This window comes from Centropristis striata, chromosome 10, assembly GCF_030273125.1.
Source record: "Centropristis striata isolate RG_2023a ecotype Rhode Island chromosome 10, C.striata_1.0, whole genome shotgun sequence".
Taxonomy (NCBI): Eukaryota; Metazoa; Chordata; class Actinopteri; order Perciformes; family Serranidae; genus Centropristis; species Centropristis striata.
This window is the reverse complement of record NC_081526.1, coordinates 800,455-823,550: the sequence shown is the minus strand read 5'-3', so window position 1 is coordinate 823,550 and position 23,096 is coordinate 800,455. Positions and strand designations below refer to the sequence as shown.

The 23,096-nt window shown below is 34.9% G+C and overlaps 1 protein-coding gene across 1 annotated transcript; it reads right to left on the bottom strand.

The window, feature by feature from the left end:
- Positions 1–10,675: 10,675 nt before the first annotated feature.
- On the bottom strand, positions 10,676–22,664 carry stx19 (syntaxin 19). The gene is made up of 5 exons (XM_059342250.1): positions 22,582–22,664; positions 16,664–16,941; positions 15,243–15,479; positions 14,124–14,336; positions 10,676–11,182 (listed from the first exon to the last, which is right to left on the bottom strand). The coding sequence occupies exons 2-5, from the start codon at positions 16,877–16,879 to the stop codon at positions 10,946–10,948; spliced, it is 903 nt and encodes a 300-aa protein (XP_059198233.1). The 5' UTR covers positions 16,880–16,941; positions 22,582–22,664; the 3' UTR covers positions 10,676–10,945.
- Between the last annotated feature and the right edge of the window lie 432 nt (positions 22,665–23,096).

Sequence of the window (23,096 nt, the reverse complement as noted above, 5' to 3'; positions counted from 1 at the left end):
TATGTGTTCACATCACCGTTATGTGTTCACATCATCCTCATGTGTTCACATCATCGTTATATGTTCACATCATCGTTATGTGTTCACATCATCCTTATGTGTTCAAATCATCCTTATGTGTTCAAATCATCCTCATGTGTTCACATCATCCTTATGTGTTCACATCATCCTCATGTGTTCACATCATCGTTATGTGTTCACATCATTGTTATGTGTTCACATCATCCTCATGTGTTCAAATCATCGTTATGTGTTCACATCATCGTTATGTGTTCACATCATCGTTATGTGTTCACATCATCCTCATGTGTTCACATCATCATTATGTGTTCACATCATCGTTATGTGTTCACATCATCCTCATGTGTTCACATCATCATTATGTGTTCACATCATCCTTATGTGTTCACATCATCCTTATGTATTCACATCATCGTTATGTGTTCACATCATCCTCATGTGTTCACATCATCCTCATGTGTTCACATCATCCTCATGTGTTCACATCATCCTTATGTGTTCACATCATCCTCATGTGTTCACATCATCCTCATGTGTTCACATCATCGTTATGTGTTCACATCATCCTCATCTGTTCACATCATCCTTATGTGTTCACATCATCCTTATGTATTCACATCATCATTATGTGTTCACATCAATCTTATGTGTTCACATCATCCTCATGTGTTCACATCATCCTCATGTGTTCACATCATCCTTATGTGTTCACATCATCCTCATGTGTTCACATCATCATTATGTGTTCACATCATCCTCATGTGTTCACATCATCGTTATGTGTTCACATCATCGTTATGTGTTCACATCATCCTCATGTGTTCACATCATCCTCATGTGTTCACATCATCGTTATGTGTTCACATCATCGTTATGTGTTCAAATCATCCTTATGTGTTCACATCATCGTTATGTGTTCACATCATCCTTATGTGTTCACATCATCCTCATGTGTTCACATCATCCTCATGTGTTCATATCATCATTATGTGTTCACATCATCATTATGTGTTCACATCATCCTTATGTGTTCACATCATCCTCATGTGTTCACATCATCCTCATGTGTTCATATCATCATTATGTGTTCACATCATCCTTGTGTGTTCACATCATCGTTATGTGTTCACATCATCGTTATGTGTTCACATCATCCTCATGTGTTCACATCATCCTCATGTGTTCACATCATCCTTATGTGTTCACATCATCGTTATGTGTTCGCATCATCCTTATGTGTTCACATCATCGTTATGTGTTCACATCATCGTTATGTGTTCACATCATCCTCATGTGTTCACATCATCCTTATGTGTTCAGATCATCCTCATGTGTTCACATCATCGTTACATCATGTGATTGATGAGCAGAGACGTCACCATGAATATACAAGTAGAGAAAGTGTTATAATTCAACTCTGCAGGACAGAAATATTTACTGATCCTGCATCAGCATACAGCATCATCTCAATAAATCACAATATTACATAAAAGTCCATTTCCATTAGTTCAATTCAACCAAGTATTGAGTCATATCGATGGAAACGATAACAGAAAGAGAGAACATTTAGAGAAATCTTTGGGAATTTTACGGGTTGTTTTTTTGTCTTTTTTTGTTTTGTTTTTGTGGTCATTTTTTTTTTTTTTTTGGGTATATTTTGTCATTTTTTGTTATATTGTGTCTTTTTTGGTCATTTTTCGTGTTTTTGTGGTCAACTTGTGTCTTTTGTGGTCAATTTGTATTTTTTTTGGCCATTTTGTGTCTTTTTGGATCATTTTGTGTCTTTTTTGGCTATACTTTGACTTTTTTTGGTCTTTTTTTGTAATTTTGTGTCTTTGTCTTATTTTGGTCATTTTGTGTCTTTTTGTGGTCAAAAACAAGTCTTTACACAATAAGATAATTATATAACACATAATAATAATACTAATAATTAAATGAGCACATAAAGCTATGGTCAGTAGGTAAATTATACTCAGAACAAGATAATTAAGATACTATTGATAGATAGAAGTTTTTACAGTGTATCTGGCATTTATTTGGGTCAAAAACAAGATATAAACTTTGTCAGAAAAACAAGAATGAAAGTTTAATGGATCTATTGTGGAGCTCTTCTGGATGTGCAGCTGGTAGAACAACAACAACGATGGTGTGAGGGTCAAAGGTTAAATCTGAGGAACAAACTCAAACTCTTCACATGAAATATCTGATAACAGTAGAGAACCGAGGTGAACAAGATGGATCCTCAGAGGAACATCTGAACATTAGAACAGAGACGCTGTCTGAATGAGAACCAGACTCACAGAGGTTTTCCTGCTCAGACCTCCACAAGGTTCCTGAACCGACCATACAGGGTCCTCCAGGGCCCCTGAGGGTCCTCCAGGGCCCCGGGGCCTCAAGGACGGACAGAGAAAACACCAGGAGCTGTAAGTCTGCAGACTCTCCGTCCCTACGCTGCAAAAACAAGGTTTAAAACCAGATCAAACAGTAAATCTGAGGGAAATGATCTTGCTGCATGGACAGATAATTTACCTTGACAAGATTTATTAAATTAAGATTATTAAATCTAGAAATAAGCATGTTGAACACTTAAAATAAGAAATGAAGTCTTAACCCTTTGGAGTTTGGGGCTATTTTGACTCCTTTTCATTCTGTCTGTATAAACCACTCGTGTTTTTGTTTTTTTCAGCACAACCTTTATGACCTGATCATATTTTCATTTTGACTTACTGGATCAACATTTTGAACACAAAAAACCCTCCAAAAACATACATAAAAATACAAAAACCACACATAAAACACACAAAAACACATGTAAAAAACACACAAAAATGACAAAAAATACACAAAAACACATAAAAACACAAACAAAAACAAACACAAAAACAAATTTTTTTTTTACAAAAAAGACAGAAAAACACACCAAAAACACATACTTTTTTTTTTTTTTTTACAAAAAACACACACAAAAATACAAACACACAAACATTTTAAAAACACACAACCAAATGCAAAAAACACATAAAAATACACAAAAAAAAAACAAAAACTAAACAAAAACTAATAACTAAAATTCAGTTAGTTTAGTAGAGTTAATTTCTTATTGTAAGTGTTCAACATGCTTATTTCTAGATTTAATAATCTTAATTTAATAAATCTTGTCAAGGTAAATTATCTGTCCATGCAGCAAGATCATTTCCCTCAGATTTACTGTTTGATCTGGTTTTTAAACACAACTTTTTGTGCATGATGCCATATTCTATGTGCTTATATCCCTTTAAACAGTTGAAACCTGAATGAATAATGTGTTTTATTAACTGTCAGTAATGTGAGTGAACACTGGAGGGCATTGTTGCTTCAGCAGCTCTGAGTCTGCAGCTCGGCTCTCGTTTCTTTCTGCTGAGACGAAGCTTCGCTGGGCTGCAGCCAATGAATGTTATTTGATTTATTCACATTTACATATTTGATGCATTTATGTCTTTGTTTCAAAATGCCATTTTAATCAGAAAGAGACTGGAGAAACAGCACACAATATCTGATTCAGGAGACTTTTACAGTCAGACACACACACACACACACACATATTCTTGTACGTCTATCTTTGTGAGGACCGTCATTGTAACAGTGAATTCCCTACCAAGGTTATAATAGTTTTGGATTTTTCATCAGTTTTAGTTTTTAGAGTGAGTTTGCTAGTTTTAGTTTAGTTTTCATTAGTTGTAGTTTTTTGTAATGGGGTATTTGTTGGGTGGGAGATTAAAAGAGTCTCGGACTATTTTGTCCATTTTTTAATCCTTTTCATGCATTTTTGTGTTTTTTTTTGGTCATCTTATGTCTGTTCTTGTGTCTTTTTTTGGTTTTTTGTGTCTTTTTTTGTCATTTTGTCTCTTTTTTTGTTATTTTCTGTCTTCTGTGTCTTTTTTGGTAATTTTGTGTCTTTTTTCTAGTTTTCACTGTAAAAAGAAAACAAAAAGAAAAAAAACTGTAAAAAAAATAGTCAAGCAGCAAATGTTGCAAAACACTGTCAAATAAGTAAGCAATTTAAGAGTAAATATAGTTTATAGTTATTTTGTGCCTTTTTTTGTCATTTTGTGTCGGTTTTTGTGTTTTTATTTTAGTTATTTTACGTCTTCTGTGTCTTTTTTGGTCATTTTGTGTATTTTTTTGTCATTTTGTGTCTTCTTTCTAGTCATTTTCTAGCCATTTTGTGTCTGTTGTTGTGTCTTGTTGTGTATTGTTGTGTTGGGTGGGAGATTAAAAGAGGTCACAGTAAATTTTGCCTTTATTTCCTTTGTCTGATCCATCTTCATTATGTATGAAAAAAGTTGACAAAGAGGAAAACGAAGGACATTTTCACTATAATTTTAGTTAGTTTTGTAACCACACAATACAGTTTCAGTTAATTATTATTATCATGTAACCTTTAACCCTTAAAACAAAGTCTGGAATCTCAAAAAAGCCTTTAAAGAAGTGAGGACCAGCCGAAATGTCCTCACTTTGGAAAAATGTCCTCACTCTGTTGGTTAAAAACGAGTTCCGGTCCTCACGTTGTAGGAAGTACAAGAACACACACACACACACACACACACACACACACACACCTGGCCCTCTGATCCTGCAGCAGCAGAGTAAATACTTGTTAACCTAACAAAGCTTCAGTGTCACATGACTTTTAACTCTTTCTTTGATGAACAACATGAGTCTAAAGTTTTTATGTTCTATATCTTTGCAATAAATTAATTTACGATACGAAAACTTTATTATCCACTGAGTGGAAATTCCTCTTTGGTTTCACCATAGACTGAAATAAATTATTCTGTAGTCATTTCATTTTACTTAATATATTTGATAAAATGTATTAAATATAAATGCGTCCTTGATTTTGAGGCAGTTGTTTAAGTAACTTTAATATAAAAATGTTTGAGATAGAATCTACTTATTCTGACCACATTAAATATAATCTTTATGTGTCTGTAATTCTAAATCAAGAGAATTTTGAATGAATCCAACACAATAGAATTAAAACACTAAATTACTTAAAAAAGACACAAAATGACCCAAAAATACACAAAATTACTATTAAAAAAAAGACACAAAATAATTAGAAAAAGACATAAAATTACCAAAAAAAAAGAGAGAGAGAGAATCAAGAGAATTTTGAATGAATCCAACACAATATAATTATAATATATATATATAATAGAATATAATAGAATTAGTCCGTTTTTAATTGACAGGCACTTCCTGTTAAGTTGTTATTAACTCAACTTGTAACGTAGTTAGATTTAATAATAATATTGCGTTCAATCTGTTGCCTAATTTTATTAGTAGTAGCTATTGTTCATCTTTTTTTCACAGTGTAGATTGAAAAAAGTGATTTTGACCCTTAGTAAATGTTACATATATTATTTAAGCATATTTTAATATAAATTATGTTATTTAACTCATTATAAAATACATGTAATTTCAACATATATTGTCATAATTATGACAATCTTATTTTATTAAATGTAGCTCGAAAAAATGATGTTCATCCAAATTTCAACATTTTTTGTCAGTTTAGACTCTTCATTCCATCTCTGTCATGTATGAGAGCTAAAACATATTTAATTAGAATCAACTTAATAAAAAAGGTACAATTTTAACATTTTAATTGATTTGAACGAGTACAATATATTTTTAAAAACCCACAATTTATTTAAGTTCATTTAAAGTGGCTTTAATTGGATTTAGAAGAAAATTTCAGTAAAATTAACTCAAAATAATTGAGAAAGAATTACATAATAGACTTTTTTTTAAATTTACTTAAAATGTATAAGTCCAGTCAACATAATAAAAATATCTAGATTCAGATAAAATGATTTTGTGCAACCACTTGTCATAATAAAATTATGTTCATTCAACAAAACATTTTTTTGAGTGTAGACAAACAGAATAAATAGTAAAACAATAAAGAAAAAACATGTCAAGGACAGAAAAAATATAAAATAGATATAATAATAATATAAAATTATATTATATAATAATAAATATAATATATCATTCAGTTTTGCAGCTTTTTCCTCAATCAACTTGTTTCTGATCATCAAACATCCTAATTTAATGTTTTCATTTCTTGCTTTTTGAATAAAATCCTTTTTTTTAATCACTTCGCTTCTAATGCACAATATGGGTCAAACATTTCATTATGGGGTATTGTGTGAATAATTTTAAGGAAAAATTAATTTAATGCATTTTGGAATACGGATGAAACATAAAAAAAACGTGGAAAAAGTGAAAATCTTCCAGATCCACTGTATTAGTGACAAAATGATACATAAACATGTTAAATATATTAAATATAAGAGTGTTTGGCCTCTCTTACTGCTAAAGTAACTATTTGAAACAAACTACTATTTTTTATAGGATTAGGTCATTTAATTTAAATCTAATTTGGATGAATGAGTCATTTTTTACCCTTGTTTTTCAGCAGTTTTACTCTAGTTTGAGTCATAATAAACTATGGTTTTAGTTCTCCAGCATTCCTCTTGTCTGATGTGTCCCAGTCTGATATTTGATCTCTAGCTGTGTTGACTCTGTTCCTTATACAAACTGTGTCAGGAGGTTATTGTGGATAAACCAGAGTTTCCAGTCCGGCTCCGGCTCGCCACTCCCAGTTACCTGTATTTATGTATTTAGTTTAGTCCCGGACACCAGAAACCAGAAACCAGACACCAGACACCAGAGAACATCCTGTCACTGTCACAACAAGTTTCTGTCCCCTGGATGAATGAATGACTGACTTCTTATATCTCAGTGTCCTGCAGAGAAAATGAGCTGTTATTTCCAACAATTCAAGGTGAAAGCAGAGATGATTATGAGTCAACAGCTGATCAGTTATAGAGCACAACCTGCAAAAAGCTCTTAAAAACAAGACAAAAAGGAGAAAAATTAGGTGTATTTTGCTTCAAAATATCAAAACTATCTGCCAATGGAACAATAAAATGTGTCTTGTGTTTTATTTGTTCACATTTGATTTGATTCAAATTCTTTATTGAGCATGATAGTGTTTTGAAAGTAAAAAAAGATTCAAAATCACATTTTATATTGAACTAAAGGACTAAAAAAGACACGAAAGGAGTAAAAAAAGACACAAAATGACTAAAAAAAGAAACAAAAAGACACAAAATGACCAAAAAAAGACAAAAAATAACTAAAAAAGACACAAAATGACCAAAAAAAGACACAAAATGACTAAAAAAAGACACAAAATGACTAAAAAGACACAAAATGACCAACAAAAGACACGTGATGAAAAGCATTGTGACTTTTTTTGCTAAATTTGTGTCTTTTTTGGTCATTTAGCATCTATTTTTGGCTATTTTGTGTGGGGTTTTTTTTGTCATTTTTTGTCATTTTTTGGTCATTTCTTGAAATAAGTCAAAAGCCGTGGAATCTTTATATCAAACAAGTGAAACAGTCCAAAATAAAAACTGCTGACTAAGAAGAACTATCTGATCAGACAGAAAATAAGCAGATATCCCCTTGATCTGAGATATTAATCTGACTTAGAGTTCAGTTTTTGCAGTATGAGAAGTTAGTTTATGTCCCCTGAATGAATGAATTACTGACTTTTTATATCTTAGTATCCTGCAGAGAAAAAGAGTTGTTATTTCCAACTCAAGGTGAAAGAGGAGACAATTATCAGTCAACATGTGCCGATTATATATATATATATATATATATATATATATATATATATATATATATTCTAGTTATAAGTATTTTAGTGCTGTTTTCTAGCAGTGATGAGCCACGGCTTTTGTGCAACAAAGTCTTTTTAATAATAATAATGATAATAATAATGATACATATGGTGCCAGCGAACAATGTAACAGTTCCAACAAATTCATAAAATTGAAGTTCTTCTCTGAAATAAAAAACATGTTGAGAAATTAAATATTTCCTGAAATGTACGACTTCAAATCTTTTCCACTTCAATGATTTTCTGAGTTTGGGAGGAAATATTTTGATCAAGGCTCGTTATTCAGAGTTCTTTCCTTGAATCCCGCCTCGGTGAATAAAGGAATAATATTTAGCTCACGGAACATGATCACACTTTGAAATGCTAATGAGAGCGCCGACTAATTGTGAAACAAGTTCATTTTTCATCAGCATGCGGACCAGAATGAAATTAATACATAACGGCTCCAGAATCTCTCAGAGTTTCTTTCTGCTGGTGAAGTTTGAGCCAAACAGGAACAAAGATAAAGAAAAGTGTTAAAGTGCTCGTTCTGTATAAAAAAATAAATGGTCATTAAAAAAGATCCTGCAGCACAAACAGAGGAGAGAGGAAGGCAGTGGTGGAGTCTAGATGGGTTTACTGTCTATACTGGTACTGAACCGTCACACAACAACAACAACAACAACAACAACAACAACAACCATCTGTGAGCAACACCTCATAAACATGAGGTGTTGCTCACAGATGGTTGTTGTTGTGTCTGATGCTGCATCTTAACATGTTGGTAACATTAAACCAGTCTGTCAGAATGCTTTCAACATGTATACTGAGGCTGTTGATTAGTGAATGTGATTCAGATTCAGATGGTTTTTAGTTTGGTTTTTAGCGTGGCCGCTTCGGAAAACACTGAAAAAGTGTTCTTTTTCATCTCGTTGTAATTCACTCTCTGATTTTCTCCTCTGTGGTGAGAATGCCGCGAAATAAACCTGTTGCTGTTTTCATCAACGGAAGCCTCAGAGGTCTAAACATCATGTAAAAACACAGACTGGGATGGTTTGATGAATTAATCAACATGTGAAAACTCACAAAATGATGTTGTTTCTTATGCATCAAGTGGAAATATGAAAAAACAATCTAGCTAGTATGTAGTTCGTATACCGGAGTATCACACAGAATAAACCAGTGATCTGATCTGGACAACAACTTCTATTGACGTCTGTCCGTCCTGGAGATGGATCCTCCTCTGTCTCTCCCTGAGCTTTCTTCTTCTTTTTCCCCTGCTAAAAGGGTTTTTAAGGAGTTTTCCCCTGTTAAAAGGGTTTTTTAAGGAGTTTTTTCCCTGTTAAAAGGGTTTTTTAAGTAGTTTTTCCCTCTTAAAAGGGTTTTTTAAGTAGTTTTTCCCTCTTAAAAGGGTTTTTTAAGGAGTTTTTCCCTGTTAAAAGGGTTTTTTGAGGAGTTTTTCCTGGCCGATGTAAAGGTCTAAGCACAGAGGGTGTCCTACCATGTACAGTATGTAAAGCCCTTTGAGGCAAATCTGTGATTTTGGGCTATATAAATAAAATTGACTTGACTTGAAATTACTATACGCAAATCACTCCCGTTTTCCACTGAGTATACGGCAAATACCTGCTATCACATAGACTACACCACTGATAGGAGGGGGGGGGGTATAAAGTGTGTGTTGCTGGTGTGTGTGTTGTGTCTTGTTGGTGACTGTCAGATGATGGTGAAAGTCTCCAAGAAGCAGCATGATGGCAGTGATCTGTCTCCTGCAGCAGCATCAGACCTCCTCACATCCTCCTCAAAGAAAAAACTAGAGACTCTAATACCATCCTGGTTCTCCTCTAACTGTTTCTCTGCTGATCGGTTTCTCTCAGGCTGCGTTCAGACTGCAGGAGAATCTGATTCAGATCAGATTCCTACTCAAATCTGATTTTTAGGGCTGACTGTCCACACTGTTTTTAGCAAGTGTCCAAATCAGATATGGCTCTGTTCAGACTGGGCCACATCACTGACTGATCTGACAGGTTGCCATAGTAACGGCGTCAGAGCGTCTGACGTCATATAATTGCGACAGCGACAAGAACAACAACGACATACCAACATGGTCTCACAGGAATCCGTGAAATAGCCACGGATTCTCTTAACTCACATACATACAAAGTGATTATGTACATTCACTGAGTGAATATTTACAAAATAAAACATATATTTCTCGCTAGAAATGTGATCAAAATCCATTTTTATGCAGAAACTAAGTCAAAATATTGATTTTTCATTAAAAATGAGAGAACTGTCCGCCATGTTTTTTGTTCTGACCGCTGGGACCTTGAAAGTCACGTGACTTGGAACAGGCCAATAGGAACAAATATCCATGGAATAGCCACGGGATATGATGTCATTAACTTGCATTGTAGCCAAATCCGTGTCAGTTTCACGGAAATTTGAGTGATTCCGTGGCTATTCCACGGATTCCTGTGAGACCAGGTTCCAACAATCATGATGGAGGCAGGTCTCCTCAGTATATCGGCCTCATCACTGTCCAGTAGAGGTAAGAACATCTCAGATCACCAGGAGAGAAACCGGACGGATGGCGCCCCCGTCGGGCCGCATGAGTCTCCGTAGTGACGTCACGGACAGTGATGTTATGATAAAATGTTATGTTGTCATGTTGTATTTTTTCTTAATTGTATCGTAAGTGTTTGTATATGTATTTTGTATATTGTACGTGTATTTTTTTTGTATTTTTTTTGTTTGTTTGTTTTTTGTTTTGTGCTTTTTTTCCATCATGGCCAGGGGACTACAGATGAAAACTAGCCTCCCGGCTAACTCTGGCTTTTTTAACCATGTGTAATCATGTGTTTTATGAAATTGCACTGTCCCCTTTTAAATAAACTAATAAAAAAATAAAAATAAAAAAACGATCTGAGTGTTTGGAGGTTCAGACTGAGAAACATCTGTCCAAATACGATCTGAAACTACCTCCTGAAGGTGGTTTAGATCCGGTCTGCAAAAATCTGATTTGATGTGATTTGTGACTGTTCAGACTTCTAAAGAGATCCAGATTGGAACTGGATGGGCTGAAAATCAGATTGTGTCTGTCAGTCTGAAGGAGGCCTTAGAGCTCTGACCTGCTGGGATCCAGAGCTGCTCTCCACCTGAAGGTACCAGAGCCTGTAGATGAAATGTTGGTGGCTTCCTGTTTTATAAGCAGCACCTCCAGGGAGGACAGCAGCAGCAGCACAGCTGCCTCAGAGGGTTCTTCTTCTTGTATCTGGCCGCCAGCTTGAACTTCTCGTTGGAAGCAGCCACGTAGTCCTGAGTGCGCTCCACGTTGGTCTGGATGTGCTCCAGGTGGGCCCCCTGCTCCTCCACCAGCATGAAGATGTCCATGAACAGGTCCCGCAGCTCCTTCATGTTGTTCTCCAGACTCAACAGCTCCTGGAGGAGCAGAACAATGCTGGATTAATGCAGCAGATAGGAGAACATTAGTCAGAGCTGGAGGAGGAGGAGGAGGCAATAAAAGAGGCAAAGAGCCCCGAGTTTCTACAGCAGCTCTTCTATTTATCAACCAGAAGGTTTCTGTGTGAGATATTAACCGGAGAGATGTCCCATAAAGTTGGAATAACATGTTTTACCTCTTCCCATGAAATGATTGTTACAATGTGAGTTATTCTGACAGATAAAGTGTTTGTCTTCTCAACATGTATCAATCAGTAACTTCCAAAATAAAGACACAAAATGACTAAAAAAGACACAAAATGACAAAAAGACACAAAATGACAAAAAATAGACACAAAATGACAAAAGAAAGACGCAAAATGACCAAAAAGATATAAAATGACTAAAACAAGACAGAAAATGACTAAAAAAAGACACAAAATCACCAAAAAAAGACAGAAAATGACAAAAAAGGACACAAAATGACCAAAGAAAGACACGAAATGACTAAAAATAGACACAAAATGACAAAAGAAAGACGCAAAATGACCAAAAAGATATAAAATGACTAAAACAAGACACAAAATGACTAAAAAAAGACACAAAATGACCAAAAAAAGACACAAAATGACAAAAAGAGACACAAAATGACTAAAAAAAGACACAAAATGACAAAAAAAGGACACAAAATGACCAAAGAAAGACACGAAATGACTAAAAAAAGACACATAATGACAAAAAAAAGACACAAAATGACTAACAAAAGACACAAAATCACCAAAAAGACACAAAATGACAAAAAAAAGACACAAAATGACTAAAAAAAGACACAAAATGACAAAAAAATAGACACAAAATGACAAAAGAAAGACACGAAATGACTAAAAAAAGACACAAAATTATGGGACTTCTCCAGAACTTATAAATCATGGTGAAGACGACTTTAGCGGAGGGAGCTCAGATATAACAGCTATAAGCTCTCAGATACTTTTTGAATTTCATTTCTATCTGCTACAGAGGCTGAAAAATCTATTATTTAGTAGGAAGAGTTGACACTTTTACAAAGTTTTGATCTATCAACGACAATCCCCACAAGGACCAGTCTGGCTAAACCCTATTAGCTTAGCCGCTAACGGGGCTAGTTGGTAGATTAGCCAGGCTACAGAAACACAGTAAAGTCTATTTTCAGGATCGTGACACGGTGACTCAAGATAATCCACTGACCTGGTTGTGAACAGTTTTATTTATGAACTATTTTCTCTCTATTGTCTTTCTAAACTCCATCCACCAACCAGAACATAGAATCAGAAGTGAACATCTCCTCTTCTCCTCATGGATCAGATGGAAACATCAATGACATCCTGTAACCATATCGAGCTGCTTCTTTTCTTCCTGTTCTAATATTTTAACCCTGGTTTGACTCTCTGATGTCCTGCTTCATTCTGACATCTTGTATTCAGCAGAGGTTCATTCTTATTATTATTACCAGTTATATATTATTTTTCCTCCCAGAGAGTTAATTTTATTCAACATTTTTTGAGCCAAGACATTAGTAATAATATTATTTCTTCTCCAGTTAGAGCCTCTTACTGATTCACTTCCAATTTCCTCTTCCATTTATTCCCGTTAGTGTCTCTCGCTGTAGAAATGTTCATGTGTGAGACTTTATTCTGTCTGTGACAGACGGAGCTGATGGAGACTCTTTACAGCGTTCTGCTATCAGAGAACTCAGGATGAAAGCTGTAATAGGTGTAATGACAGCAATTTACACATGGAATGAACAGTTATTAGCAATAAGCAACCGTTATATGATAATAAACATGTGTGCATTGAGCATTAATGTGGAGTTATTCAGCTTTAATGAGACATTTCAGCTCATTTGTGCCACTGAAGGATGTTTATTTTCCACCTTATTTAGCTCCTACTTCAATAAATTAGAGCTTTTTAACCCTCTGGGCTCTGAGTCTATTAACCCTTTATAAACCACATACAGAATGTTTACTATAACCATGTTGGGTTTCTATTTTTTCAGCACAACTTCACCATGATCTGACTTTTTTTTTTCACTTAAACCTACTTTATTAACATATTGAGCCCAAAAATATACAAAAATCATGAAATCTGAAATAAAATTATACCATTAATTACAATAAAAAACCACAAATATGCTCAATGAACTGTTTTGGACCTGTAAATGTAAACATAGTACTCTGAAAAAACCAACTTACAAAAAATACAAAAAAAATAAGTAGAATTAAGCAAATACATGCTTGAAACAAGTCAAATTATCTGCCAGTGCAGTTAGTAAATGTTTCTTTGTATTCTTTGAATTTCTTTGAATTATTTAAATAAGTAAAAAATATCTAAGAACTGGAAAAACAATGATGTCTTAAAATAAATCCAAATATTCTTATTTTGTGCAATTGGGGCTTGAAAAGCCCGACTGTAGTAACATTAAAATAAGCCAGAAATACTTGAAACGAGCACGTTTTGGTGATAGAAAATGCTTTGAAATAAAATTCAACCTACATGCAACTAAAACTCTCAACTGGAGCCAATATTTTAGGCAAAAACTCACCATATTCAACAGTTGAATAGATTGAAAAGCATGAAAAAGCTCACAATGTCAATCCTAAAAACAAGACTTTACACAATAAGGACATAATAATCCATCCATTTTCCTCCGCTTATCCGGGGCCGGGTCGCGGGGGCAGCACATTAAGCCATGGTCAGTAGGTAAATTATACTCAAAACAATATAATTATTGCTAGATATTAGAAGAAAATACTTTCTAAGCTTCATGTTCTTTGCAGTGTAAAGAGAGATTTCCTTCATGATCCAGATCTAACAGATGTTTTGATGTTTACCTTGTGTCTCTGTTCTATCTCTGATAGTTGTCTTTACCTTGTGTCTCTGTTCTATCTCTGATAGTTGTCTTTACCTTGTGTCTCTGTTCTATCTCTGATAGTTGTGATCGTGTGATTTTAGCGTCGTTGAGCAGGTTCTCGTTGAAGACCTCCCATTGTCCGTTGGACACCATCTCGTCCACCTCGTCCTCCGTCACGTCGCGTCCAGAAACCTCCAGCTGGCGGATGATGAAGTGCTTACAGCGGTCCTGCTTACTCAGCAGACCTTCATTATACTGCAGCATCACCTGGACACCAGCAGTCACAGAGAGGACATGAAGTCAGAGGGAGGAAACATGAGTTAGAATCCATTATTTTGGCTTCAGTGTAATTTATGTTTGGTTCCTCCACGCTCATGCATTCACTGTAACCTTTAGCATGGAGAGACAGGCAGAAATTAACGGCAGTGCTATGATTTCTGTTAGAAAATCTAGTTATTTTTAATAAGTATTGTGTTACTACACTGCAAAAACCAACTGACAAAAAAAATAAGAAATAAATAACTAGAATTGAGCAAATACATGCTAGAAACCAGTCAAATTATCTGCCAGCGCAGTAAGTTAATGTTTCTTTGTAAGAATTCTTTAAATAAGTAAAAATATCTAGAAACTGGAAAAAACAATGATAGCTTGAAATAAATACAAATATACTTATTTTGAACTGTAGAAACATTAAAATAACGCAAACGTGTTGTAGTTTTCTTTCTTTCTTTTTTTGCACTCTGCACATTCTTCACTTAATTTGTACTATGTTGTATATAGTATAGTATATTATTATATGTCTTTTTATGTTAGATTGATTATTTTTTATCTTTATCTAAAAGGGAAATTATTTTGTGTGCAATTTTTGTGGTCGGCTGTAACAAAGAAATTTCCTTGCTGTGAGATTAATAAAATAGAATCTAATCTAATCTAATCTAATCTGATCTAATCTAAAATAAGCCATTGATACTTGAGACGAGCACGTTTTGGTGATTGATTTGGGGTGATGAGTCGCCCCCTGCTGGCCGTTAGAAAGAATGCAGGTTTAAGGCACTTCCACGTTGGCTTTATTCCTCAACACCTGGAGGTTTCTGCTGTGAACTAAATGATCTTTCAGAGTTAGAAATAAAATGTTCAGTGTTTTATAGCAGAGTGTTGGGATTATTTCCCAACCTGTTGGAACTTGCGGTGCAGCGCTGCATGCTGGGAGCGTTGTATCCTGGTGGTGACAGCAGTGGGTCCCTGCTGCTCCTCCGTCCTCTGGACCTGTTTTAACAGAGCGTCTAAGCGTCGATGGAGGCTCTCGGCCTTCAGCTTGATGTCTCTGGTGATGCTGCTCTCCTTCTTCATCACACTGAAGCGCCGCATGGTGGCCACCAGACTCTTCTGCTGCTGGCTGAACTTCAGGACCTGTTAGAGGTTGAAGACAGACACAATGTTCTGTTCACTGTCACCTCTGACTGAAGTTATACCACAAACTACGGCTGCACGATTATGGCCAAAATGATAATCACGATTATTCATCATGTTAGAGAAAACATCTGTATTTTTATTGCACTACTTTTAAACAAACAATAGGGAAAGTTTTTAGTTTCCGGTGGCTTCAAAAGTCTCCAATAACACCAGAAAAAAGTATCCAATTACACCAGAAAAAAGTCTCAAAAACACGTGAAAAGTCTCAAATTACATTATTCGAGACTTTTTTCTCCAATAACACCAGAAAAAAGTCTCCAAGAGCACCAGAAAAAAGTCTTGAATAATACCCAAAAAAGTCTCCAATAACACCAGAAAAGTCTCCAATAACACCAGAAAAAAGTCTCCAATAACACCACAAAAAGTCTCCAATTACACCAGAAAAAAGTCTCCAATAACACCAGAAAAAGTATCCAATAACACCCAAAAAAGTCTCCAATTACACCAGAAAAAAGTCTCTAACAACACCAGAAAAAAAGTCTCCAATTACACCAGCAAAAAGTCTCCAATAACACCAGAAAAAAGTCTCCAATAACACCAGAACAAAGTCTCCAATAACACCAGATAAGTCTCCAATAACACTAGAAAAAAAGTCTCCAATAACACCAGAAAAAAGTCTCCAATAACACCAGAAAAAAGTATCCAATAACAACAACAAAACGTCTCCAATAACACCAGTAAAAGTCTCCAATATACCGGAAAAAAGTCTCCAATAACACCAGAAAAAACTCACTGGATTTGTCGCAAGTTGCTTTCTTGAAAAATAGTCTCTAAGGGGGTCTGAAAAGTCGCTTAATATAGCAACAAAGTCTCTAAGTTGCCAACACTGCTTCACCGGCTTTTACAAATGTTGCGTGTTGTTGTGGCGTCCAGTACTACGTCACATCCTGCTTAGTGTTCTATCCAATCAGCAACCAGGCTGTTTACAGGGGAGAAACACGGCCCCGCCCCCTGGTGGTTGGAGGACTACTGGGGTAGAAAGTGTTGATTAGATATGCAGGAGAGACGCATTTTAAAATGGAAATATCACCGACGATCAGGTTAATTTAATCGTGACGGCCAAAATCGTGATCACGATAATTGTGCAGCCGTTCCACAAACTGTACGATCGTTCTGTCTACCTCGATGTCCAGCGCTGTGATGTCATCTCGGATCTGCTGAGCCTCAGACAGGAAGTTGTCAATGATTGGCTCTTCCTCGAACATGACGGCCTGCGGCGTGATGACCGCCACAGAGTCGTCGTTATCTCCGTCTGCTGAGAACGGGTTGGTAGTTTCATTCCCCTCCTCCTGGTACTCCTGGGCCCTCTGGTGCAGCTCCGCCAGACGGTCCCTCATCCTGGAAGAGCTTCTCTTCAGGACACGATTATTACAGAATATACTGTTTTCTGTTGTCAGTGCTGGAAAAGAAACAACATCAAACTTTAATGATTCCTGTCAGCCAGCCGGGTTGTTGCAGAACATAACAACAATCAGAATAAATCAGAGAAAACGGAGAATATTGACGTTAAAGTGGAGGATGAAAAGGAATACATCAACTCAGGTGTGAAGGAAAAACTATTAACTTGTAAACAAGAGCAAAATATTGTGATAACTTATGGTTTCCTTCTATCTTTATGCATGAGATTTAACTTTACAGAAGTAGTTCTAATTAACCCTTTGTGTATCAGGTTGGTCATTTCACCATTGACAAATAATTAAAATACATAAAAGTTTCCATCATATTGAGGGAAGCCCGGAACAGTGACAGCAGCCAGAGGTGGACAGACTGGAATTTCTGGCCTCGAACAGAAAGCATTTTTGGCAAAACCATAATACCTATCATTGATCCGACTTCACTTTGAGCGTCCTGAGTTCTTCCTGAACCTCTACATATGATTTTTTTTAAGAAAAATTAAAAAATAGCTTTGTTAGAGTGATCTAAATAAACTGTTGCATCTCCCCTTTTCAGAAATCTTCCTGTGTTTTTAATATGGGACCCAATGAGGCTGTTGGTGGTGTTGGTGGATCATCTGTGCGTCCTACGCCCAAACTATAACTCTGACAGCTTTACCAGAGGATTGTGAGGGAGAAGACTAATTTTCCTACGTTTCTATGTATAAATTATTTCTGTAGAGTGGAATTTGCGGCCTGGAGCGCAGTTTTCAAATTTATTTTTTGACAGTTTTTTCTCTCCCTCTACACTCTGGTGATGATGTCACACACTGTGACACGAACATTCCGTGCAATACACACCCATTATAATCTCACAAATCATTTCCCTCAGATTTAGTGTTTTATCTGGTTTTAGACCTTTTTGCAGTGTATTTTATGATTAATATAATATATGTGAGTGATTCCAGGTTGGTGCAGTGACCTTTGAACTCTGGTGAGTCAAGCTTGAGTCAAAGTTTGTTTACATCATTATAAATTCATCTGTCCTGATATGATGATAACTGATGAGCCCAATCTGCTCTCTGCTGAACACACAGAAATATATTTTTAACTGTAAGAAAAACAACATGAGCAGGAAGTTTATCAGCGACATCAGTCACATCGACTGGAGTCTCTTTTCCCACGAGAACCAGCGAGAGGCTTGTTGTGTTCAACAACACTCAGCAAAAACACAACACAAGAGAAGGGAAACAGAAACTAGTGACCTTCATAAACATTAACTAAAACTACATGAAACACATAGACACACAGGCTGTTTACTGAATATTTAGTGGAATAAAATATCTATTTTTATTTCTATATCTATCTCAGAAACTACTAAAGAATAATAATAAGGATCGGCAAGATGTCAAATGGTGTAACCACAAAAAAATGATAAATATTAAATACTTCATCCACCTACATTGCATTTTATATTATTTTTTATATATTAATGGACTTATACATATAATTACTTCATTTAAAAAAAATATCTTTTATTTTTTTAACATTTCTCCATTTACACATTTTCGTCAATATTGAGCAGAACATTTTCGAAATGCAACCATTTTTTTCTAAAGTTTTGGCAAATTATGTAAAATTTGTTATAAACCATAGTGTTGCAATGTAAACGTGGATTGTATATTTTTTTCCTCATTCTAATTCACATTTATTCTCCTGTATATAATCAGATTTTTATGGGAAGAAATTTACTGGGTACATCAAACCCCAAAATGGCCAAAATGAGACACAAAATGACCAAAAAACGACACCAAATGACAAAAAAAAAAGACAAAATGACAAAAAAAACACAAAATGACCAATAAAAAGACACAAAATTACCAAAAAAAGACACAAAATGACCAAAAAAGACACAAAATGACCCAAAAAAAGACACAAAATGACCAAAAAAGACACAAAATGACCCAAAAAAAGACACAAAATGACAAAAAAAGACACAAAATGACAAATATATATATTTATTCATTTATCTATTTTTACTCCGTCCATTAGTGTCTGTATATGTTTGTCTCTGTTGGGCTGTTTGGCCAGTTGTTTGTGTTGTTTGTGTTGTTTGTGTTGTTTGTTTGTGCCGTGGTGGATGTTTGTACAATAAATCTAACATTTTCTTCCTGTCCAGTGATTGTCTTACACTCTCGTCTTGCTTTATCATCAATAAAAAGACGTCATTGACCCAAAGATATTCACTTCCTACTCTGTAACTCCATCATGAAGTAAACACGTGAATGCTTTTGACATACGAAGTGAGATTCAAACACGAATTCATTTCTGTTCAGACGGACTCATTTAAAGTAAACATTTAAAGAGCCTTATAGCAACAGCAGGATTTGTGTTTTAGAGGCCCTGAAGATAATCTGTTAGCAGCTCATGATGAGTGGAGGAAACAGAGAAATCTCATCCTGGACACATCTCAAACAGGAAACACCTCATTATGTGTGAGGGGGAGAAGAACTATTACAGACATCAGAGCTACAAGAATACACTGCAAAAAACATGAAGTTACCAAGTATTTTCTTCTTATATCCATCAATAGTATGTTAATTATGTTGTTCTGAGTGTAATTTACCTACTGACCATAGCTTTATGTGCTTATTTAATTATCAGTATTATTATTATGTGCTTATTTAATTATCGTATTGTTTAAAGACTTGTTTTTAGGATTGACATTGTGAGCTTTTTCATGTTTTTCAATCTCTTCAACTGTTGAATATGGTGAGTTTTTACCTCAAATATTGGCTCCAGTTGAGTTTAGTTTGAATGTTATTTCAGAAGTATTTTCTACCACTAAAACGTGCTTGTTTCCAGTATTTCTGGCAGGGGATTTGTGATGTAATGTGTAATTCTATGTTAGTTTTCAAGAAGACTTTAAAGTCTAAAATGATCAAGGGTTACAATGAAATTTGATTGAATTTGATTTTTCAGTTGAAGCTATTATGTGTTTTGTAACAATGTGAATTATTCAGTAAATGTGATATATATAATGTATATAATGTATATAATATATATAATGTATATAATGTAAACATGTAGATGGTACAGGAGAGGCAGAAATCAGCCTTTAGAGGGGCTTCAACCTGTTCCTTTTCCAGTTGCTGTCTGATGGATTCTTTTGTAAAAACATGGTTTTATTTTATTTTTATTTTTTTTTACCAAAATAAAGGATTCATTCATTCATTAATTTTAATGTTACTACAGTCTGGCTTTTCAAGCCACAATTGCTCAAAAATAAGTATTTTTGGACTTATTTTAAGACATCATTGTTTTCCAGTTTCTAGATATTTTTACTTACTTAAAGAATTCTTACAAAGAAACATTTACTTACTGCACTGGCAGATAATTTGACTTGTTTCTAGCATGTATTTGTTTAATTCTAGTTATTTATTTATCATTTTTTTGTCAGTTGGTTTTTGCAGCGTGTAAAAGCATCCTTTACTTTCGTGGCTGAACTCTCTCTCTCTCTCTACCTGATAGATAGATAGATAGATAGACACAAATGACAAAAAAAGAAACAAAATGACCAAAAACGACACAAAATGACCAGAAAAAGAAACAAAATGACTAAAAAAAGACACAAAATGACCAAAAACGACACAAATTACAAAAAAAGAAACAAAATGACCAAAAACAACACAAAATGACCAGAAAAAGAAACAAAATGACTAAAAAAAGACACAAAATGACCAAAAACGACACAAAATGACCAAAAAAAGACACAAAATGACCAAAAACGACACAAAATGACCAAAAAAAGAAACAAAATGACCAAAAAAAGATACAAAATGACTAAAAAAGACACAAAATGACCAATAACAGACACAATATGACCCAAAAAAGAAACAAAATGACCAAAAAACGACACAAAAGGATCATAAAAGGCACAAAATGACTGAAAAAAAGATACAAAATGACTAAAAAAAGATACAAAATGACCAAAAAAAGACACAAAATGACAAAAAAAGAAACAAAATGACCAAAAACGACACAAAATGACCAATAAAAGGCATAAATTGGCCAAAAAAATACTAGCTTTCTACTTTCTTGGCTGAACTCTTTCCTCTCTCTTTCTCTCTCTCTCACTCTCTCTCTCTCTCTCTCTCTCCCTCTCTCTCTCTCTCCCTCTCCCTCTCTCTCTCTCTCCCTCTCTCTCTCTCTCTCTCTCTAGCAGATTAAAACATTTCTGGGAGGATTTGCAGCACATTCTCTGTGTGTTGATCCTATAAACTGTAGAAGTGGAGCAGGGTTCATGTAGAAGTCCAGCCTTCTGATCTCTGAAACAACACAATGTTGTCTTCTTTCTTCCGTTCTTTGTCTCTAACTAAATAACTAAATGTTGTTTGGTTATTCTCTCTGCAGGAGCTGATCAAACACTTTCTCTCTTCCTGTTTCTCTTTACCAAAAGGAATTAAACCGGCTTCAAATACTCCAAAGGTTGTAGATGGTGGAGCAGAAGCAGGACTCCTTGCTGAGGATATTCTGTTTATTAACCCTGTGGAGTCTCTAAAGCTCCAAATAATCAGACTTGTTGCCTCCATCAGAGTATAAAACAAAGCAGCGTGGAGCCCTACTGTACATTTACCTCTAAAGTTCTGGCTGTAAACTCCATGAGGCCAGTTTCAGTTTGATGATGATATACCAAGTAAAACTGGAGACAAGCTCAAATAGATTTAGTATCAAATGATAGAACTGGATGGAACCCTCTTATATGGTAGATTTGACACCTTTGGTCACATTTGACACATTTACAATTCTTTATTGAGCATGATAGTGTTTTGAAAGTTAAAAAAAGATTCAAAATCACATTTTATGTTGGACTAAAGGACTAAAAAAGACACAAAACGACTAAAAAAGACACAACATGACAAAAAAAAGACACAAGATGACTATAAAAACACACAAAAAGACACAAAATGACTAAAAAAGATACAAAATGACTATAAAAAACACAAAAAGTCACAAAATGAACTAAAAAAAGACACAAAATGACTAAGAAAGATACAAAATGACTTATAAACACATAAAAAGGCCAAAAAAGGACACAAAATGACTATAAAAACACACAAAAAGACACCAAATGACCAAAAAACCCCACAGAAGACACAAAATGACTAAAAAAGACACAAAATGACCAAAAAAAGACACTAAATAACTAAAATAAAAGACACAAAAAAGACACAAAAAGACACAAAATGACTAAAATTGTTCCTCTAAACACAAAGAGACAAATCAAATGGAGTCCCACTAGAATAAAACCAGAGTTGATGACAGGATCACACACAATCACAAGATCACATTTATGTTGGTTTTTCTTTGTTTCTTTTTGGTTCTAAATGTTGATCCAGTAAGTCAGAATAAAAAATCAGTTATTATTATTATCAGGTCATATAGGTGGAAAATATACCAACATGGTATTTAAACATGTTTTAAGGTGAATACAGGCAGGATGGAAGGAGTCAGACATGGAGGAAACAGAACAAAACTACAGAGAGTTAATAAATAAATAAATAAATAAGATAAAACAAAGGAAAACTTCCACATACTTGCTCTTAGTTTTGCACATTCACAGTGTGAGTGTGTAGAAAAGAGTGTGAAAGAGTTATTTATTTTACCTTGTTGTTAGTTTCCATCATGTTCCCATTCACAGTTAACAGGAATATAATCCACATTCTCCAGCCCACCAGCTGAGTCCAGCTCTGATCCTGTGGAGGAGTTCAGCTAGAGGGGAAAGTTTTGATAAAGTCTGGTTGAGTCACACTGAAGCCCCGCCCTCCTCCTGAAGAGCAGCCAATAGGAGAGCAGCAGGCTGAGGCCTATTAGCTTATCTAAAGAAATAAGAGGTGACGTGATGAAGAGAATGAGGAGAGAGAAAAGCTGCCTGAGGCTCATTCCTGACACCAAACATGCAGCAGAGCAAACACAAAGAGGATTATGGGTCAAACAATGAGGTTAGAGGGTCAGAAAACATGGAGCTCACCAAGTGTTTTCTTCTTCTATCTATCAATAGTATCTTCATTATAAAGTTCTGAGTATAATTTACCTACTGACCATAGCATTATGTGCTTATATAAGTATTTTGGGTTTAGCATTTTGTGTCTTTTTTGGCAATTTGTGTCATTTTTTGGTC

Excerpts from the sequence above, each read along its gene's own strand:
- stx19 (XM_059342250.1), bottom strand. The coding sequence starts at position 16,879 with ATGAGGGACCGTCTGGCGGAGCTGCACCAGAGGGCCCAGGAGTACCAG. Across the intron at positions 15,480-16,663 it reads TCACAGCGCTGGACATCGAG|GTCCTGAAGTTCAGCCAGCA; the intron begins GTAGACAGAACG and ends AACCTCTAACAG. Across the intron at positions 14,337-15,242 it reads TGCACCGCAAGTTCCAACAG|GTGATGCTGCAGTATAATGA; the intron begins GTTGGGAAATAA and ends GCTGGTGTCCAG.